Source organism: Ailuropoda melanoleuca, chromosome 8, assembly GCF_002007445.2.
Source record: "Ailuropoda melanoleuca isolate Jingjing chromosome 8, ASM200744v2, whole genome shotgun sequence".
NCBI lineage: Eukaryota > Metazoa > Chordata > Mammalia > Carnivora > Ursidae > Ailuropoda > Ailuropoda melanoleuca.
This window is the reverse complement of record NC_048225.1, coordinates 116692589-116714895: the sequence shown is the minus strand read 5'-3', so window position 1 is coordinate 116714895 and position 22307 is coordinate 116692589. Positions and strand designations below refer to the sequence as shown.

Below are 22307 nucleotides of genomic sequence, written 5' to 3'. Positions count from 1 at the left end.
TAGAGGTTGCTGCCTATGTTCTCCTCTAGAATTTTGATGGATTCCTGTCTCACATTGAGGTCTTTCATCCATTTGGAGTTTATTTTTGTGTATGGTGTGAGAGAGTGGTCAAGTTTCATTCTTTTGCATGTAGCTGTCCAATTTTCCCAGCACCATTTATTGAAGAGACTGTCTTTTTTCCACTGGATGTTTTTTTCCTTCTTTATCAAAGATAAGTTGCCCAAAGAGCCGAGGGTCCATTTCTGGGTTCTCTATTTTGTTCCATTGGTCTATGTATCTGTTTTTGTGCCAGTACCATGCTGTCTTTGTGACCGCAGCTTTGTAGTACAACTTGAAATCCGGTATTGTGATGCCCCCAGCTTTGTTTTTCCTTTTCAACACTTTCTTGGCGATTTGTGGCCTTTTCTGGTTCCACACAAATTTAAGGGCTATTTGTTTCAGTTCTTTGAAAAATGTCATTGGTATTTTGATCAGGATAGCATTGAAATTGTAGATTGCTCTGGGTAGCATGGACATTTTAACTATGTTAATTTTTCTGATCCATGAGCATGTAATATTTTTCCATCTTTTTATGTTTTTCAATGTCTTTCAAGAGTGAGTTGTAGTTTCTAGAATATAGAGCCTTTATGTCTCTGGTTAATTCCAAGATAACGTATGGTTTTTGGTGCTATTGTAAATGGGATGGATTCCCTAATTTCTTTTTCTTCAGTCTCATTGTTTGTGTATAGAAATGCAACTGATTTCTGAGCATTGATTTTGTATCCCGCCACATTACTGAATTGCTCTATAGCTTCTAGTAGTTTGGGAGTGGATTCTTTTGGGTTTTCCATATAGAGTATCATGTCATCTGCGAAGAGAGATAGTTTTACTTCTTTGCCTATTTGAATACCTTTTATCCCTTTTTGTTGTCTGATTGCTGTTGCAAGGACTTCCAGTACTATGTTGAATAATAATGGTGAGAGTGGGCATCCTTGTCGTGTTCCTGATCTTAAGGGAAAGGCTTCCAGCTTTTCCCCATTGAGAATGATATTTGCTGTAGGCTTTTCATAGATGGTTTTTATGAGATTGAGGAATGTACCCTCTATCCCTACACAAGACTATACTTTCAGGGATCATTTCTATAGTTTGTTACCTTATTTTATTTGTTTCACATGAGATGTACTCACCACTAATTCAAACCCCTGTCTGTCCTATCTGAACAAGAAACTAGCACCTTTCTTTAGAATGGGTGATTTCTCAGGCTTGGAACTTCTGGAAAAATACCTAGATAGTGGGAAAGTCTCTTCTAATACATTGTTAACATTTATTGACTAGTGTATTTTCTGTCTCTCACAATAGGCTGGAAGCTCCATGAGGGCAAGAACCATATCTTGGTTGTTCTGCTCCGTAAGCCTAGCACATGCTGTGGCCCTTGGCCCAGAGAACTCACTCAACAAATATTTATGGCATGAAATGTAATGGTTACATAATACTGTAACTCCTTGAAGCTAAATTACCTTAAAAGCCTCTGTTTCAAAGAAAAATCTATCACATTTTACTTACATAGCTAAAAAGCCATTGGCATGGCAGTCTTCCTAACAACATCAGTTTGTCCTAAAAATAAATTTAAATTTCACCTTTTAAAAATGCTTCCAACCTTCAAAGGAGAATTTTGCACTCTTCAAAAATCTGTTTGTGTAGTTAGAAGACTTTGATGGTATTGGTTTCAGGGCAAAGGATCTGACCAATATCCAGATTCCAAATAGTTAAAGATACATTTACTAGCTGGGTGGCCTTGGACAGATAACTTGTTCATTTTGTGCCTTAGTTTACTCACATATAAAATGGGGATAATTATGGTACTTATCTCAGAAAATTGTTGTGAAGATTAAAAGAGCTAAAAGTGTTTAGAAATGTACTTGAAAAAAAAATACTGCCAGATAACTACTTACCACAGAGATACACCGAGGTATGTGTCCCATTCTTGAAGCTTGGGGAACATTCATGTAACTATAGTAAACAAAATAATAAATTAAATTACATCATGTAGGGAAAGCAATCCTATGTATCTCAGATGATGAACTGTAGTGATTGATGCTGCTTAAGAAGAAAGGTTTTTACTACCGTGGGTATGCCAGGACTTTTTGTTGCCTCCTGGGCATCCATTTTCTTTCCAACTTCCTCCTTCCTGGCAGAACCCAGTTTCATTCAGGTATCTGCTCCCCACAGAGCCACATGCATCATGAGAAGGTGATCCTATCCCCAGCTCTAGGGAATGGACCCTGATTTGACAAAGCCAATCATGATAACCCCACTTCTTTTCTCTTGCCAACGACTGGTTTAGAAATAGGCATGTGAACCAAGTCTGGACAATAACACGTGAGAGGGTGGTCTTCTGGGGGCCTTTAAGGCAGGTTTCTCACTCGGAAGAAAGAGCCAGAAAAACAGACAGTTTTTCTTATTATTCTTGATGATGTTGTATCTGAATGTAATGCCTGGAACTGCCGAGGCCATCAGAGGCCATAAGGACTGACACCACAGTCAGCTCTTGGGATGGCAGTGCCAAGGGACGGAAGGAACTTGGGTCCCCAACAGCCTGCTTGCACAGCGGAGAACACTTTGCTTAAAGCTTGCCCAACCTGTGGACTTCTTGTTATGTGAAGCAATACATTTATTTCTTCACTCAGTTTGAGTCTGCTATAAGCTAAGTGTTTGTGGCTTCCCCCATCAAATTCATATGTGTAAATCCTAATGCCCAATGTGATAATATTAAGAGATGGGACCTATGGGAGATGATTAGGACACCCCATCAAATTCATATGTGGAAATCCTAATGCCCAATGTGATAATATTAACATATGGGACCTATGGGAGGTGATTAGGAGATGAGGGAGGAACCTTCATGAATGGGATTTGTGTTCTTTCAAAAGAAGCTCTAGAGTGATTCCCTCGTCCCTCCCACAATGGAGGACACAGCCAGAAGTCATTAGTCTGCAACCCGGAAGAAGATCTTCACCAGAACCTGACCATGCTGGCACATTGATCTTGAACTTCCAGTGTCCAGAACTGTGAGAAATACATTTCTGTTGTTTATAAGCCACCCAGTCTGTGGTATTTTGTTATTACAGTCCTAATGGACTAAGACAGAGTCTGTGTTTTCTATTACATGCCGTTCCAAAGCATCCAAACTGATAAAATGTCCTTTTAAAATAGACATTAAGGAGTAAGTTATTATTTAGTTAAAAATATACTTTTCTCCTTTAAGAAAACCATATCATGGAGAAAGAGCGATATAATAACACTTTCCCTTTTCTTCTATAAGGTGTCAAAATCCAAAGATTATTTTTTAATGTCATTCTTCAACCAATTATTTTCATTGCCAAGTCCTATACAATCCAAAAACATTCTTGTGGCACTTTTCCAAAGCCATGTTGTACAGCAAAAGTTTCCATTTAGAGTATAAGTTTCTTCTCAAATGGGACACACTAAATTTAAAGAAGAGTGGCTGTTCAAAGTGCATGACTACGAAAGTCTCAACACCATAATCGACCAAAATAAACCCCAAAATGCAAAAGTAGCATTGCAAATGTTAGTACTTAAAAGTAGGAAAAAGCCCAAGTTCATTTCACAAGCTAAGAAATATTAGCCAGGAAAAATATAATTTAGGTCAGAATCAAAACACACCAGAATCAACACCCAGCTCCTGTTTTTGAAAGAGTAAAGCAGAGTGGCAGGAAGTAAGTTAAGGTAATTCTGGAAAGTCTTCTGACCTCCTTTGATTCAGATTTAGATTTCCTCTCATGGAGGAACAGACGCGCCACTAGAATGTAAGCTCCTTCAGGGTAGGAATTTCTGTGTGGTCAAGCACCCTATCCTAACACTGAAAATAATATTCAATGAATGCTCATTGAATTAATAAATACATATTTTGTAACCTTGGTAGAATTGGGCCCCTGTGAAAGACTATGATGCTTGAAAAAAGACAGACAAGTGAGGATATTTTCTCGTGCCATGCCTTCTCTGTGGTGTGAGGATGTACTGTTTGGTGCTCTGGCAGCCATTCTGTGACCATAGAATGACAAGTGTCAGGAAAAAAAGTCAATATGCTGGGGATGGCAGAGTGAACAGATGAAAAAGTCTGGGTCTTTAATGATAGTGTTGGGCAGCTATACCAAAACTGAGAACACTTTTCCTCCAACTCTCTTCTGTGAAGTTAGAAACTGTTTTTACCATTTAAGTCATAGTTTCTCAGGTTTTCTGCAACCATATCACTCTGTCCTAACAACTTTCACTTTGAATATGTTTCCGACAAGTGAGAAGCTACTTCATTATCGTACCTATCTCTCCTTCAAGGTAAGAAATTTAGGAAAGATAAATATTCAGTTGGGCAGACAAGAAAAAAGCAAAAGCCTAAAATAAGGCTGTGCCAATGAATAGTGAGGATTATAAAAGAAGGGGTCATAAGAAACAGGTCAGAGATGCACTCAACAGAACCTGGGGATTAGATTTAGGAAGATTAAGGTGAAAGGGAGATAAAAAAGGATTCTATCATTCCTTGTTTGTGGGACTGGGAGGAAAGCTGCCCTCTTAGCTGTAGTAAGATGAACAACAGGAATAGGAGCAGAATTAGGAGCAGAATTAGGGGAAATGATGATCAGGTTATCTACCCGGAGTTGGTGCTCATGGGATATCAACAATATCAGTGAGAAGATACCTAGCAAGTCATTGGAAAATCTGGTCTGGTATTCAAAAATAAGATTGGGTGTCTCAGTTGTAAATACATGAATCAGACACATAGGTGGGAGTGTTTGACAATTTCCGTGGTGTAAAGATTCCCACCATAGTCATTTTCAAGCTACCGGTGGTTTAACAACCAATTTGCAAAATTTCTGAAAATGTTACAATCGGGAGTCTGTAAAACTGGCTCTAAAACAACTCAGGAGTAGAACTATCACTATTATTAGAATTGGAGGTACATGAATAAACTCATTATATATATATGTATATATGTGTGTGTATATTCTCTCTACATGTATGTATATTCCATATATATTCTAAATTTTATGTATATATAGATTCATACAATATAAATATATGGACATAATACAGACTACATAGAATAATATATAACAATACAAATACATAATATAGACTATGCATAAATATACATATACATAAGTATATTTGTAAATGTGTGTGTATTAATATTCATACATTTATCCCCAGTTTTTCCCGCTGAGGGCCTGGGAACTGCAATACCCCAAAAGAATAAGTCTACCTAGTGCTCCATTAATTGGAGCCAGAAGTCCTTGGAGAAGTGATTGATTCAGAGATTGGGCAACAAAAGTACAAGATAAGCCTGATATATTTTTTTGAGCTGTAAAATAATGCAATTTTCAGAGAATGAAAGGGACATGTAAAAATGACACCAAAGCCAACTCAAAGAGGCTCCAAATTGCCAATTCTGGGATAATGTCAGTACCAAAAAAATATTTACAACATATTACTGTGACATGTTATAACCCACTGAATAAAATATGAAGCCATGAGTTGATTCTGATGTAAGTAAATAAACAAATTAAAACTTTTATGAAAAATTAGAACATAACAGACTCTTAATCAGGAAACAAGCTGTGGGTTGCTGGAAGGGGTGGGGTGGGGGATGGGGTAAATGGGTGATGGACATTAAGAAGGGTATATGATATACTGAGTACTGGGTATTATATAAGACTGAAGAATCACCGATCTCTACCTCTGAAACTAATATTACATTATATGTTAATTAATTGAATTTAAATTTAAAAAGTTGATGTATATTAACTTTATAAAATAAAGTTAACATTGTTCTTCAAAATAAATAAAAAAAAGAATTAGATATTGCCAGAGTCTCAAAGAACCTCATCACAAAATATTTACTAATCAATTTCAAAAAGGAAAAGTTTAACTTTAGAGTGAATAATTCTTTATAAAGTCATCATATTGATAAAATGATCAAAGTGAACATTTTTAGTAATGAGATAAATTGAAACCATGACTCACTTCACAGGATACAATGAAAAGTATATATCATCACTTCTATATTTCTGCATGAGACGAATTAAATATAATCATAAGGAAATATCAGAAAAATCCAGTTTACAAAAATAACTGGCCTAAAAGCTGGACTAAAAGTGTTAAGGTAATGCAAGTCAAAGAAAGACTGAAGAACTGCTCTAGACCAAAGGCAACTAAAGAAACATAACAACTTAATAAGTGTATGATCTGGCATGGACTGTTTTGCTATAAAGGATATAATTGAACATTTGGTGAAAACTCAATGGGGATCTAATCTAATGAGGACTGGATAGCAGTAATGCATTATTTTGAATTTCTTATTATGGTTGTAGCATAGAACTTTAGAATGTTCCTCTTTGTGGGAAGTATACACCAAAGTATTAAAGGATGATAAGGCATTTTGTTGGCAAATTTTTTGCCAATAGTTCAGAAAAAAAAAACTTATTTGTACTATACTTACAACTGGTTTTATATACATTTAAACTTTAAAAAAATACACACCAGTATATCCTACCTTTCTAGTTGTTATAACTCAACTATAAGATACCAAATTAGTTTTACAAGTTAACTACTTCGTTGTACATAATATTTTAACTCAATGAAACTATTTTTTTCTATATGATTTTAAACTTTCTCCTAGTTAATTCACATTCCTCGTTACATATATTCTTATACCAACAATCAAAAGTAGCTTGGAAATTACCTGCCCTATTGTTTGGATAGAGAAAACAAGGCAAAAATAGCTCAGTAATCATCATTCACTAAGAGACAATTAATTGCTGAATATTTATGTCATGGAAGACACCACATAAAGTGCCATCCATGTATCTCAGAGCTGTCAGCAACAAAGCTGACCAGAATTTCAGGTCATCTGATATACACCCTGTGTTTTCTAATGACTTGTTATCCCAGTGAGGTTCAACATGAGCCGCCAACTTCATTCAGTTGATAGTGGCTCTTGGAGTGATGTGTTGAGAAGGAAGAATCTACCTGGCTCCTTAGGGACAAATGCCTTGCTTGATGACCCGTATCTGCTGGAGGTTGCGTGGGGAGCAGAATGCATACTGGTGGGTTTTCTTGTTGTTTGTTTGCTGTTTTTTCCCCACATCTTGACTGCAAAATGTTGTCGCCCTAAACATTAAATCTAACCTCAGGGGAAGCTAACATGGAAGATAGGACCACATTCCTGGAGTCTTATAAAAGAAGTTCCAAAGAGTATCCAAAGAAATCTTAGATAAGAAGTCAGCAGGAAATGATAATTATGTTATCTACTTCTCACGTGTCTATTGTGTACCAATCACAGTACTAACTATTGAGGAGGAAAACAAATATCTAGCCCTTGCATTTGAGATCAAAATTTGGAATGGGCAGAGGACAAACATATAAAGGGTCCATACAGAAACATGGAAAAAGAGCAACTTCTTTTGCCAAAGATAACTGGACGAGGCATTGAGTTGCTCAAAACCTGTGTCTTAACTGTCAGGAGTTTGTCAGTTGAGGGAGGAGAGAACCTTCCAGATGGAGGGAATGATATACTGAAGGCAAAGTCTTGACAAAGTGGCAAGTCAAGGGAATTTGGGTGTGGCAGAAGCAGTGGGAGTGTGTGTGTGTGTGTGTGTATTCATGTGCACTGTGACATGACAGAGAAAAGGCACAAAAGATAAAGCTGAAATAGGAGGTAGGGACCAGACTGTGAAGGGATTTACTGCTTAGTTAGAAAAATTCTATAATTTTATGCTGAAGACACTGGGAAGCCAACAGGATGTTGTTAGTTCGGGGGGCAGGCCAATAACTCTGACGCCATGCTGGAGAATGAATAGATGGAAGAAACCAGAGGAAAGGAGACCCATCCAAAGGCAAGATAAGACTGGAACTAAGACAGAGACTTTGAGGCTGGCTTAAGGCCAAAATGGAAAGATGCTTGTTTTATAGAACATGAAAGCATTTGCTAATTGACGTGGTGCAATGATGACAGGTGGGGAAGAGCACAGTATAACCCAAAGACATTATTATGTAGAGGAAAGTCCTTTAAAAGAGATCACAACAAGAGAAGCAGTTTGGGAATGGACAACGGAGCAATACTTTTTTTTTTTTAAAAGATTTTATTTATTTATTTGACAGAGAGAGAGACATCCAGTGAGAAAGGGAACACAAGCAGGGGGAGTGGGAGAGGAAGAAGCAGGCTCCCAGTGGAGCAGGGAGCCCTATGTGGGGCTCGATCCCAGGACCCCGGGACCATGCCCTGAGCCGAAGGCAGACGCTTAACGACTGAGCCACGCAGGCGCCCCAACGAAGCAATACTTCTTAACTGCTGTGTGGGTCCTTCACATTTAATTTCATAACAAACCCATTTTACAGCTGGGAGAACAGAAACTCGGAGAGATTAGGTTTTTTTTTTTAACCCAACTTACACATTTGATCAATGTGAACATTTCGGATTGTTTCGAATATATTCAAGGTAAGTGGCTGCCTGACAACCAGCAGGGAGCTGGAGAGCTCCAGCAGGATGTTCAAAACATTGGTGTGGATCTAGCGGGAGAGCTGAAGGTAGAGAGGCATAGGTGCGAGCTCGCAGTCCAGAGCTACGGAAGTGGAAGATCACCCATAGAGAGAAAAAAAGGAAAAACTGAACCAAAAGAAACCTCCATATTAACGGGCTCACAGTAAAGGAGCCATTGAAGGAGACAGAGAAATAGTCCTCAGACACTAGAAAAACCAAACAGGAGGGTTCACGTTTCCAGAATCAGGGTTAATCAGTGTCAAGTCCTAGAAAGATATCAAGTAAGATAAGGACTGAATCAGGCTATAGGATTCAGAAATTAGAACTCTGATAAAAATGGTTACTAATCTGAAAAAAATTTTAAATCTATACCATGACTTAAAAATTAGGTTGGGCTTGCTATGTTGCATTGAGGCAGAGGGAGAGACGGCTGCATTCTTTCAGCAAAACAGGAAAAATGGTGCCAAAAGCAGCATGCGTATAAAATATCTACAAAGGAAAGAAGTGGCTCTGAATATAAAGCATTTGAAACTTATGTGAATTTGTAGCTATACTTTCTGAACACCGCTGTGATAGCTTTGCAACACTGTGGAAAGAGCGTCAGACCAATCACGTTTGAGCCCTGCCGGTTCAGGACGAGAAGTGCGTCACTGAACTTCTCTGGGTCTCGGTTTCCATATGTGTAAAATAATAATCTCTAAATTCCCTCCAGCAGTAATGCTCTTTAATTCGATGGCAGAACTAAGACAATGTTCAGCAGCTACCCTGAAGCACACTTCACATGATAATTAAGAAAACTAAAAAAAAAAAAAAAAAAAAAAGGCATTTCAGCTATTTGAAATCGATATATTCTTCATTTGCCATTTTAAAATCCTGTTTTTAGACTTAACTAGAGATTTATTGCTGTTGAAGTGAAATTTTTAAAGGGAACCATTTATTTGCTTCTGCCAGTCGCATGCCGTGAACTTTGGTTTTAACACTTCTCTCTTGTTATGTGATAGAGAAACTGGCTTAATACTTAATGCCCAGGGGAAAGACTTCCGTCTCTCATAGACACCCCCACCCAATTTTTCAATTTCAATAATTTCATTGGCAAAAGAAAGCATACCAGAAGTGGCCAAAATTAATATGTCAAGTAACTAATATGTCAAGTGTATCTCTAGTTACAACTGGACAAGCCAACAACTGACTAGAAAAAATTAGGGTGGGAAGAAAGAGGGAAACAGAAAATGAAAACAGAGTGATTTTTAACTAAAGTAATACTATGCTTGTAAGAGTAGGTAGTGAAACACCAAATCAAACCAAAACCCCAATTATTAATTCGTTACAATAACAAAAAATGAAGTAACGAGGTATATTGAAATCACCCCAAAAATGAATTTAAAATAAAATGCAAAGGCATCATATTTGCTCATCACTTTTTAAGACAGAAAGAGAGAAAGGAAGAAAGAAGAAAAGAAAGAGAGAAAAAGAGGGAGGTAGGAAGGAAGGAAGGGAAAAGGGGAGGGAGGGAGGAAGGAAGGAAGGAAGGAAGGAAGGAAGGAAGGAAGGAAGGAAGGAAGATTCCAGATGCTCCGAACTAAATTATTGGCAAAACCATAAGTCTCTTAAGGATATTTTGCCCAAAATATTTCTTCAAAACAGGATGTGCTCTATTTATCATAGAACCATTAATTCTATTCTCAATACAAAAATCTTACATGTCTTTCACAACCAATCCAAAACAAAGGCCTATATAAAATCACAAAGGTAATGTACATAATAACATTGAGGTTAGCACAAAGAAAATACACTTTAATATTTTACATTTTTGTAGAAGTCCACTCAATATTTCAAATGAAATTTCTCTCATTTTCTGAAATACTGACATACTAGAAAGGAATGAAGGCTTTGCGGGGTGGTTAAACAGAACTTGAAGGAAGTCCATGGGAAATGGTTGCAAAGATATTGACCAAATCGTATGGTCAATTGGACAATAAATGGTCTTCCATCTTACTTCCTCTTAATGAGGTGAATTTAGGGAAGTGATTATCAGCTGAGGAGAGGGGTCAAAACAACGACCCAAATGATGTCCTGTTTGTTGCTAATTCTGGTCCAAGTGGGAGGACAGCCTTGGGCCCACCCCTTCCAAATGAGTGCGAACAATTGTTCTGAACTAGCGAGCAAAAGGTTCTGTCCTCTTGAGAAACAGTTAACACAGACGCATACCTGCATTGAGTATGAAATCCCTACATGCAGAGACCAGGCAAATCTTTAGAACAATCTCCGCTTCGCCTGGAAGACTAGAGCATTGTGCCGGATGCTTGTTAACCAGGAGCAACGGTTGAGTCATCTTCCGGCTCAGCCTCTGCTGTGGTCGGTCACGCCGACCTAGGTCCATCTGAAGATGGTGGTTAAAGGCCTCGGAGCTTTGTTTTTGTTTTTCTGCTGTGGGCCCTACCTGCTTTCAGGAAGCTTTGGGCCTTTCGGAAAATTTCCCTGAAATAATGTCCCATTGGAAAACCACAGAGAAGGCATTGACTGGTATTAAAGCTCTTACTGTCCTGGATTTGGCTTACAATGCTGATGAGGTGGATTCCATGAAGAGTGAGAACCTGACATCGAAATAAATTTTTGCAAAGCAACTGCCATGCCTCTCAGCGCTGAGACGTGATTCGCTTACTGTGTGGCGTCCTCTCCCTCTCTACACCCCCGCGACCATCCCTTCTCCTTTCACTGACCTCCGCTGGTTTAAGGAGAAAGGAGGTTAGGGCTGGGGTGACACCTCCCTGTTCCCAAAAGGGATGAAAGGCCACAGTCTATTGAGTGTGTTGGGGAATATTGGGAAGGAAAGGGATTCACACTGCTGTGGCCCTGGTGGGTACGAACACCTGAATTACCATTTTACTGGGTCCCCTGTGGTGATGGGATGTCCAAATTCAACTGATGGGGTTGGGGCAGAGCTCACAGTGGGGAAGGAAGTCAGCATGAACATGGTGGTGGGGCCTCTGTGTTAACGCACTGCTGTTCTGGGTTCCAGTTGTTGAATGTAGCCTTGGTATTGGTGTCTTACATGCTTATGTGCAAATACTCCTAAGTACCAAAACGGCCCCTCCTGATTGGAAAGAGCCGGGTATAGAGAGTACTAATACTTCTGGGGCCCTCCCTCTTCAGCGATCCCTTTGAGCTACAAGTCTCCATGACTGACTGTGTTGCCAAATGGAGCCTCTGGCAAAGGGAGGCAACCTGCCCTTGGTGACGCCCCTGGGGGTTTGCACTCATTGCCAACACAGCTACCGGTTTTGCCTCTTTTGAGAAGTAGCTATTAGTTTACTGGGGCTCTTGTTGAAGCTGAGTGCCTGACCCCTGGGGGACCTGTGACTATAACCTGATATTTCTGTTTTGGGGTGGATTGACTCAGACTCAATGACTAACAAAGTGAAAAGGATCCAGTAATGGAAATAGTACATTCAAGAATGCAGCCGGCCTGGCCTCCGATGCATCTTGGCTCTACATGAGAAAATGGCAGCTGTTCGGCTCCGCCACCTGCAGCAAAGTCCCTGGCTCAGTAAGGCCCTTGCTTCCCAGAGTTTCCCTGTCCGGCTGGGGCTTGCTTCACTGATGGTCTGGCTGAGCTGAAATCGGATGGTGTCCACTGGGCAGCTGCAACTGTTCAGCCTCAGGGCCAACGGATCAGAACTGAAAATGGCCATAGTCACTCCATTCAGTGGGCAGAACTCAAGCCGGTTCTTATAGCTCTGACAAATACTCCCCTTGGTAAACCTCATTATGTTTTTACAGACTCTGGGGTTGTGCCATGGCCTATTTGGACTGTCGCTTGGAAAAGTATAGCCTGGAAGATTAATGACACCCCTCTTTGGCACTGCTCACTAAGGAAACAAATAGTGACTGCTGATTGTACCCTCTGGGTCACTCATGGAGATGGACCTATTTCCTGTTGAAACTGACCGGAATCGAGCTGCTGGTTGAGTCTGCACTACCCAGCCTGCCACTGTTGCTTACCTGATCATACCAGACATGGTAACACATCACCCATTTAACTGGGTACAGAGTAAAAGATGCTGTTTGAAAAGCATAGGCTACCACTGCATGCCGAATTTTGAGTCCTAACAAAATTTGACCCAGTTGTCTCTCAGGGAAGGTAAACCACACAGCACGGAGCGTCGCCCGCACTTGCTCCTAACACATTAATTACAACTTATCTTTGACCTCTTCTTGGGGTTATAAGTTGCTATTAACACTTTTTCAGGTTATGTGTTGCTGTTCCAGTCTGATAAGCTTATCCTGGCCACACTATTGTGGCTTGTGAAAGTAGTCTGTGTGATATTTTGGTTTATATTTCTGGACCACTTCCAACCTGACAGTAGTGTGCCTTTTATCACAAAACAGTTCAACAATGGGCTGATAGTTAAGTATTTAGTGGACTTTTCCCATTCCCTGCAATTTACTGGGATCTGGTATTTTTGAGCATTGGGGCATTCTCCTCCAGAACGGACTCAAAAATGTCTGGCTCTGCTTCTCTCACTTTCTTCTGGTCCATACACCTTAGTAAGGCAGTTTTGTTGATGAATGCAATTGTCTTCAGAAAGGGATCATCTCTTTTCAGCTGTTTTCTGAATCAGAGTCAGAATGAAAGTGTTAGGAGATCGTATAGAACTGTTTTGAAAATTCAGGATTCCTCCTGATCATTCTTGAGTATGATTCTTCTTTTTTCCTATGACAACCCCAGGCTGGGTTGGTTGGTACACGTTCTGGGAGGCTGCTTAGCCAAAAGGAGGCAAGGGATTCAAATTTATTTTGGTTTACAGATATGAATTCATTTGTTACATCAATATGGTCTTAGATCAAAAAGATAATTACTAACTCTTTGCGTTAGTTGCCAAGTCTTGCTATAGTGGTCCATGTGGGCCAAAGTTGGGAGGGGGAGCTCACAACGGGTCTCTGGAAGTTTTATAAAAATGCCCTTGTCCCTCTTGTACCCAACCCTTCCAGATGAAAGGTCTGGGTACGAGGAGGGAACAACTGGCAAGTGGTGGAGTTACAGCTACTGGAATGGGACACAGTTACACGTAACTGGAAGGAAAACAGTAATTCTAGAAACCGAGAATACCTCAGGCCCCAGAAGCTTCTCAGGAAAAAAGGAATGAGCACCGTCTTTCAGAACCATCCCTGGAGCTTTCCTCAAGATGGAGAACACCCTGGTGTAGCCTTCCCAAACTGTTATAAGCACTTAAACTGACTGCGGGGCCTGCCATTCCTCAACGGAGGACTCAAAATTTGATTGCCATTTTTCTTAACATTACTAAGAAGTCTAAGGAAACAGTCAAGGATGGCCCTGGTTCGAAACCCTTCCCTTACAAAAATAAAAAACACCTATCAACATGCCTTTCAGATATTCTCCACACCTATTCCCATAGCTATCATTTATTCATTCTATGTGATGGACAAATGCCATCACGCTGGTGATGTGCACAAACAGCACAGGGTGACTGCCCTGGGCATTCTCTGCAAAAGCAAGGACCACACTCAATTATTGAACAGAACTTGAAACTGTAAGGCTTACCAGTTAGACAGGAGTTCACATTGGAGACACAGTCACCTGTGCCCTTGACTGACGTAGGTCCCATTTTAGGGGGGCTAACAATTGTAAAGTAGGTGTTAACTTGTCTCTGGAAAACATGGTGACTTCCATCTATCATAAGAGATTTTCAAGTGTTTTTGGAAATAACACAAGTAGCTCATATAGCTCTCACATGGTTGCAGAGATCGCTCCAAAATGAAGTTACCCTTGTTATCCGTGAAAGCTTTCCAGAGAGTATAACCAATTTGTTATTTATGGATAGCCTAAGGGCTCTGACCTCTACAATGAGAATCATCCAATTAAAAAAGCTGGTAAGAAATTTGTGCCTGTCTTTAGCTAAAATGATCAAAGATTACTCCTCTTGTTTCTGGAACATTTACCACCAATTCAAATCATGGCTATGTTGTGGAGGACACATTGTCCTAGGTGATATCCTTGTAGACCAAGATGGAGTCTGTGTAATTGCTCCTATGTCCTGTGATGCCTGGATTAATGCTAATGACCAAGTGGGAAGGTCAATATAGAAACTTAAGGAGGAGGACAGCTGGCCTCCTAAGGTAAACCCTTAATAGTGCATGGGATTTGTTCAGTTGATGGGACCAGAACCTTGTGGACACAGCTCAGGTCAGTGCCACACGGCGGCCTCATTCAGGTTCGTAGAATGCTGTTCATAGTAGTCTTTAATACAATGTTGTATGGAACAAATTTGGTTGCAGCTAAATGGCAGAATTTAACAAATATGACAGAGATATCACATGCATCTTCCCCTCTGTGCAGGAATATGCTAAGGCTACTTCAGAACAGTTTACATAAACATAAATATACTTTTATGTTTATGAAAATCTCTTATGATGGAAGTCACCATGTTTTCCAGAGAGACAAGTTAACACCTACTTTACAATTGTTAGCCCCCCTAAAATGGGACCTACGTCAGTCAAGGGCGCAGGTGACAGTGTCTCCAATGTGAACACATAAACATATTTTTAAAGGGCAAACTGGGAAGTAAAATTAAAATACACACAACAGCACAATCCTTCTCTGTAAATACAATTATAACCTTTCAAGTATTAAAATTACTCTAAGTCAAAGTCTTGTGAACCAACTGACTTTCTGTATCATATAATCCAAATTTTCTTGAAACATCTGCATGCTTTTGGTATTGAAATGTTTGCATGGCTTTGGTAATTCTGCCCTCTTATATTAAGAAACCCCTTTAGATGATAAAGACTTTTTTTTTTTTTTTTAAGATTTTTATTTTTATTTATTCGACAGAGATAGAGACAGCCAGCGAGAGAGGGAACACAAGCAGGGGGAGTGGGAGAGGAAGAAGCAGGCTCATAGCAGAGGAGCCTGATGTGGGGCTCGATCCCATAATGCCGGGATCACGCCCTGAGCCGAAGGCAGACGCCCAACCGCTGTGCCACCCAGGCGCCCCTAGATGATAAAGACTTTTTGCTTAAATACATTCTGGCTAAATGATATCTGGACATTTTCTTTTACATATCAAAGTACCACAAATTATCAATAGCCAAATTGTCAGTAAGCTTTATATTTTGTTCTCAGTTCATTTTGTTATACTTCAAATGAAATACTCAACTTCCTATAAAGAATACATTTAAGCTCCTTACCACTAAAGATGATCTTTCTTATTCAGATTTCAGTTGAGAAAAAGTACTATCAATAAACATTTTGCTTCACTTATGGATCATAAAATAAAGCACACTCTAAAAATTCAAACAGAAGAAATAGAAGAAAAAGTTCAAGTCTCCCTTCACTTGTATCCTAGCTTTATCTCTCCTCCCTTGCAAAATTCCAGTCTCCCCAACACAAACGTATATAATTTATTGTGATACTGATTTACACTTTCTTCTTCTTGCCATTTTTCTTCTCCCACATAAGAAATTATCACAGCTATTTCAATTCCCTTGCCTTCAGAAATGTTTCTGTGGGTAAAGCAACAAAGGTTTGGGATGGGACAGGAAAGGAATGCCTGGTTTCTTTAGGAGGATACCTTAAGCCTCGGTGTTTCCCGCCTTAGCATTATTATTTCAAGCTCAAAAACCTGGCTTTAAGAGACCACATGCATATGGACAATAGGTACCTCAAGATTAGTGAGTGAGAAATGGAGCTTGGAGGACTTCCTCTGAACATACTACTCACGAAAACACAATGGATATCCTACTAGCCCAATATGGGGGGAGGGGACGAGAATTGCATTGAAGGTTATAGCCACATAAAATTTTGGATATATCCTCCAGGTATGGATCTATTTGTGGAGATGCATTTATAACCATACTACCCAATACTAGTAATACTTTAAGTGTGTTTGACTTATATTTTATTAAGGACTTTTACATATGCTATTGAGCTTGATCTTCAGAAAACAATTTCACAGAAGAGTATACTGTGAGAGGGGCTGAGGTTTATGCCAGAATACATGATTATTCAGTGACAGGACAAGCATTCTTTAAAAAAAATCTGGATTCCTTTCCTTACACTATATTTGGGATGTATATACTTGACATGTAAGGGCCTGATACCCTTCTTTTTGTCAGGTATATGTGGTACTCTTAGGGTAAATTGCAGCCATGAGGGTTTTATACATGGGTGATACTGTGTATATTCAGACCAAGGCATTTAGAAGTTCAAGGAGTTGAAGGTCATTAAAACCTTGGGATAATTAAAACCCTGCACAGTCTTCTGCAAAGGGATTTTGGATTTTATTAAATTTTATCAGTCTTTCTCTCTCCTACCATCCCTCTTCACATTTAGAGTGTAACTTTAAATACAAGAGGCATAAAGGGACTTCCGCTTATGATCAAGTTGAACAAGGTGGAGATACAAGGACCAGATTTATTCTTCAACCTGAAATAGCTCAACAGCTGAACCATGTGTATGTTTTCAGGTACTGGACACTGGCAGCACAGGACAGTTCCTTAAGAAGAACAAGTGAGGTGAGGTCTACAAATGCTCAGCTTACTGTGTGAAGGGAGTTTCTGGGCTGCAGTGTGAGACCCAGAGAGGGCCAGGAGAGCCAGGAGCTTAGAGTTCATAGAGCAGAGTATGAGAGAGCTGAGCGGGAAGTGCCACAGATCTGCAGAGGGCCCTCCACCCCAACTCCAGTACTAACCATGAGAGAGAGGTGTGTGAGGGGCAGGTGAACCACCAGGAACAGAGGAAAGAATAACTGGGGCTCACAGACAGCTGGGACATTTGTGTTACACTAGCCAGACTGTAAAACCTCACAATCCAGCAAGTGTCAGCTGGAGTACCCACAAGGTGCTGCTTGAGGAGTGGGGCAAAATCAGTCCTGGAGAAACAGGGCTCTGGAAACTCCCAAGGAAGCTTAAAAGGAAGCCTGAAAGGAACAAACTGTTTCTCAGTACTTTCTAGGTAATTTAATTGCGTTCACAGACAAAGCTCCTATTTATAGAAATGCAAATAGCCCAGTGCTTAATGAGGTAGAGCTAACAAAGCTTGGGATCTAACGAAGAATCATGAGGTCTACAAGGAGGCAAGAAAATATCCTTAGTGGAAGAAGAAATTAATCAACAGAAACAAACTAACAAATGACAGAGGATAGACTCAATAAAGAAGAAAATTACAGTTGCTATTTAACTATGTCCCACATATTCAAGGACAGTAGGTATAATAAATATAACAAATAAAAAATAGAACTTCTAGAGATGTGAAGTATCTGAGATAAAAAATAAAGTGAGTAGGATTAATGACAAATTAAACTTTACAGAAGATCAATGAACTAACACAGCAACAGAAACTATCCAAAATGAAATGCAGAGTGGAAGAATGAAAAAAGAAAAAAAAAAAAAAGGAATAAGCACCAGTAAGCCTGAAGTCCCCCAAAAAAGAGAAGAGGAAGAGGCAAACAAATATTTGAAAATGCAGTGGCCAAAACGTCTAAATTTGATGAAAACTATGAACCCACAGATCTAAAAAGCAGAAATTTAACAAACACCTGGCACAAGAAAAATGGAGAAAACAACACCAAAGCACATCATATGCTTAAAACTAAAGATAGAGAAAATTGTAAACACAGTCATAGGAAAAAAAAAGATAAGAAAAACAGCAGAAAAAAATGCAAACTAGAAGACAATAGTTAAGATCTTTAAAGTAATGAAAGGAAAAAAATATCAACCTAGAATTCTATATATCTTTAAAAAATGAAGACAAAATAAGACTTTTTCAGGCATACAAAAGTTGAAAGAATTTAATAGCAGCAGATCTGCACTATCATAAATGTTAAAAGTATTTCAGGCAGAAGGAACATGATATCATACGAAAATCTGAAACCACATTAAGGAATGAAGAGCACTGGAAAAAGTACGTATAGAAGAATTTAAAAAAATTCTCTCTCTTTCAAGGATAATTTAGTGTAGCTTCCAGCCGTTGATATAACATAGGAAATGAATTTATTCTTCCATCTGAAACAACCAAAAAGAAAAAGAAAAAAGGCAGAATACTGGAAACAAAGTTTTTCCAAGTACTGGACATCAGGCAATAAAGGTCAGTGGTCTCTGACAGAAGGGGAAGGAAACAAAGTGAGCTATGACTTATGACAGCTTGTTGCCTTGAGAGAATTCCCAGGCCACAGAGCTGAGAGGGGCACTTAAAGCAGAGCTTGGAGGACTCCTGTGTTGAGAAGCAGAGCTGAGAGTCTGAGTAGGCTGGGGTGGCTCGAATTTGTAGGCTGGTGAACCAGAGAAGAGCGAGCTGCACTGAAAGAGAACGCCAGACACCTAGACATGGTCTACCTGGCTTATTCAGCAGAGTACTTATGCCACGCATGTGTGAGCAGACTATCTGAAACCAGAGAAAGAACCACCCAAAAAGATTAGAGGGAACCACGAGGATGAGAAATCTAAGCCCCTAGACCAGTAATGTATCACAATCAAATTGCTCAAAATCAGTGATAACCTCTTAAAAACATCAAGAGTAAAAAACAAACAAACAACAAAACATTAGATACAGAAAAACAAAGATAACAACAGACTTACTGTGTGAAATAAAGTTAGCAAAAAGAGAATGGAACGCCATGTTTAAAATACTGAAAAAAATGTGAATTCAGAATTTCATACCCAGTGAAAGTATCTTTTCAAAACAAATGTAAAATACAGGCTTTCTCAGACATATAAGCTGAAAGAATTGATTAACAGCACATTTACAGTGGAATTATTTAAAGGACGTCCCTCAGGTAGAACGAAAAGGATACCAGAAACACACATCAACACAAAAATAACTGAAGAGCACCGGAAGTGGAAACTACACAGGTAGATATATAAGATGTTTTCCTCATTATTTAAGTTGATTTAGAGGAAAACCGACTTTAAATAAAATAGTGGTAATACGTTGTGAGATTTATGGTACATGCTATTTATAGCATATTTACGAATGGGAAAAATAGCATTAAGACCAGGAAGGGAAAAATGGAAGGTCCTATACTAAGTGTGAGGAGGTACAATAAACTTGAAGGTAGAATGTGATGAGCTAAAAGGGGGCAGTTTACAGAAATCTCCAGGCCCACATGGTTTCACTAGAGGATTCCAACAAACACTTAAAGAAAAATTAATACCAACTTTACACAATTTCTTCCAGGAAATAGAAGAGAAAACATTTCCCAATTCATTTTATGAGGTCAGCATTACCCTGATACCAAAACCAGATAAAAACAGTACAAAACAAATTAACAAAAAAACTACAGAATATCCTTCATGAATATAGACAAAATAGTAACACAGAATATGCTCTCTGCCCACAATGGATTTAAATTAGAATCAGTAACATACCTAATATATTCCCAAATATTTGGAAACCAGATAGGACACTTTTAAATAAAATGCCATGTTAAGACTTTTTATTTTTTCTCACTGCCCTTAAACTCACTTTACATTATTTTTTAAATTTAAGTATTTAATTACTCAAAAGGTCTCTAATTATTTACAAACGCATTTAAAAAAAATAACCCACAGATGTTTGTCTAAATTAACATTTACCATTGATAAGATGATGCTACTCTCTGTGGTGCTAAGCATTTCAATAACCAGTAAATAAATCAGTACAGCTGATACATATTAATATTTTAATTATCATTTATCAAATTATAATTTGGCAGTAAAAACCACTTTTCACAGAGAAATTACAGGTAGATTAATAAATCAATGTTGATTCATTCACTTTGCCTTTCCATTTCTCCCGGAAGCTTTGTTAGAATCCACGACTTCAGTTTTTCTAACTCAGCTTTGCTTAGCTCATGGTAAACACCTGGGAAACTAAGAAACTTTGTGCTCACTCCTAGAGATTTTAACCTTGAGTTTGTCTCCTCACCCCAAGAATGAAGAACTAATTCATCTGCAGTACCATGGCACTGAAATAATTCAGGGAGTATGACATCACTTTCCTGAAGAGCCTGGAGAACAGGATATAAAAATGGGAATGTTAAAGAAATTTGTTTAAGAACACCGTTCTTGGAAATCAAACATGGTAGAAAAATTGCAATTTTACCCAAGCTTCACCATTCCAAGGGAGAAAAGAGGCAGTCATGGTGCAGTCTAAGGTGTACATTGGTGGTCTTGGCCTGGGGGCTTAGCTGGCTGCAGGGACCATGTGAGCTACAGTTGTACAGGATTGTCTCAAACATGGTCAGAGAGTTTCCTGAAGAAACTGTGACTCGGTCAGACAAACCTCTCCACGTAGGGTGGAAGGATGGAGGAAGACTGGGACTCAAGGGAAAAATTACATCCTAGTTTTCATTTCTGTATCTGCTGTTTCTACATTTGGTACGAAGTTACAACACTATAAGGTCCTGTATTCATATATTAGCATGTCACGGTGAAACCGGTATGGGGAAGGTAAGGGATTCTCTGGTCTTGATTACATTCATGACATAATAAACAAATCTGGTATAATCATCCATATTTTTATGTATAAGGGATACATATGTATCATACATTGTGATTCTTTTTATCCTTTCCCCTTTGACACTGTACTTAACAATAATCTTTCTATGGCATTTCCTGAACATTAATGACCAGCTGGAATATTTAGTACAACTAACTGGGGGATGGATTCCCAGCAGTGCTCTGTGCACCAATTGTTATTGCTTATCAATTTGGTTTTAGTTTCAATGTGTGAATATTTCATGCTTGTTTCTTTTGTTTTAAAATCTGGAACTTACCTGGTAAACAGCAGATGTTTTATTCAGAAAACTCGAAAGAGCAAATACTCCTGCCACATCTTGATGATTTCTGTATGCTAAATGCATTGCCATGCACCCTCCCATGGAAAATCCTCCTAAAAGCAGCAAAAATTCACTTATCAGAAAAAGCAGAATATATGTGACAATAATTTAGAACAAGATACATCTGTGTCAGGCTTCCATGCATGTTTTAAAATATTTGGAGACCTTTAGAGAGAAATAGTGCTAAAAAGAAATTAGTCTACTTTTGAGCTCATTAAAAAAATACTTGCAATGAGTGAGTAACTCTGGTTCATCTATGTCATCACTGGTAAAGAGACTCGTTATAGAAAGAGTTGGAATTAAACGAAGAAATCATGCTCATTCACTAAAAATATTTATCATAATTAAAAATATGAGTCATAGCACAAGCGTTATATAAACTTCTAATGTCTACTTATATTTTGCTTATACTTGTGTTATAGGAGTCCTCACACTGCCACGAGAATTAATAACATGCATCTTTTTGTCTTACTTGCCAAGCTCCGAGCTCCATGAGGAGTCACATTTCTAGGGCCTGCCATATAATAGATGTTTAGTGATCTTTTAGGGAAGATGGTAAGAAATTTGGTGAGCTAGTTAAAACATCTCGGAATTACAACATTGTTTTGGAAACTGAACTATGATGGTATAATTAAAATGTAATTAAAACATGTACCTATATATAAACTTTTTCAAAAGAGTTAAAAAATAATTTACTCATTTAACAAATTTTTATTGTCTTTTAGGTATCTGAACACTGTGCTAGCCAGAGGAGATATGCAGACTAAGATACACAGTCCCCGTGCTCCCTTCGGCAGCACATACACTAAATACACGGGCCCTTGTCCTCGAGGGGGCACCAGAGACATCACAGAATATGGAGAGAGGTATATGATGCGGGGCCCAACTTCAGGCTAGAGACCTGGAATGCTATTGCCCCACTTGAGCAAGAGTTAAAA

General features: G+C 38.8%; 1 protein-coding gene and 1 pseudogene across 1 annotated transcript in view; one reads left to right on the top strand and one right to left on the bottom strand.

Annotated features, from left to right (window-relative positions):
- The first annotated feature begins 1093 nt into the window (after positions 1-1093).
- LOC117803645 lies at positions 1094-1170 on the top strand (annotated as a pseudogene).
- Positions 1171-15436: 14266 nt separating this feature from the next.
- LYPLAL1 (lysophospholipase like 1) overlaps positions 15437-22307 on the bottom strand; it is a 37885-nt gene continuing 31014 nt past the window's right edge. Inside the window, exons 4-5 of the mRNA XM_002923089.4 lie at positions 21307-21422; positions 15437-20538 (exon numbers count right to left, since the gene is read on the bottom strand). Coding sequence (XP_002923135.1) covers positions 20299-20538; positions 21307-21422 — 356 coding nt within the window. The 3' untranslated portion in view covers positions 15437-20298. The remainder of the gene's footprint in view (positions 20539-21306; positions 21423-22307) is intronic.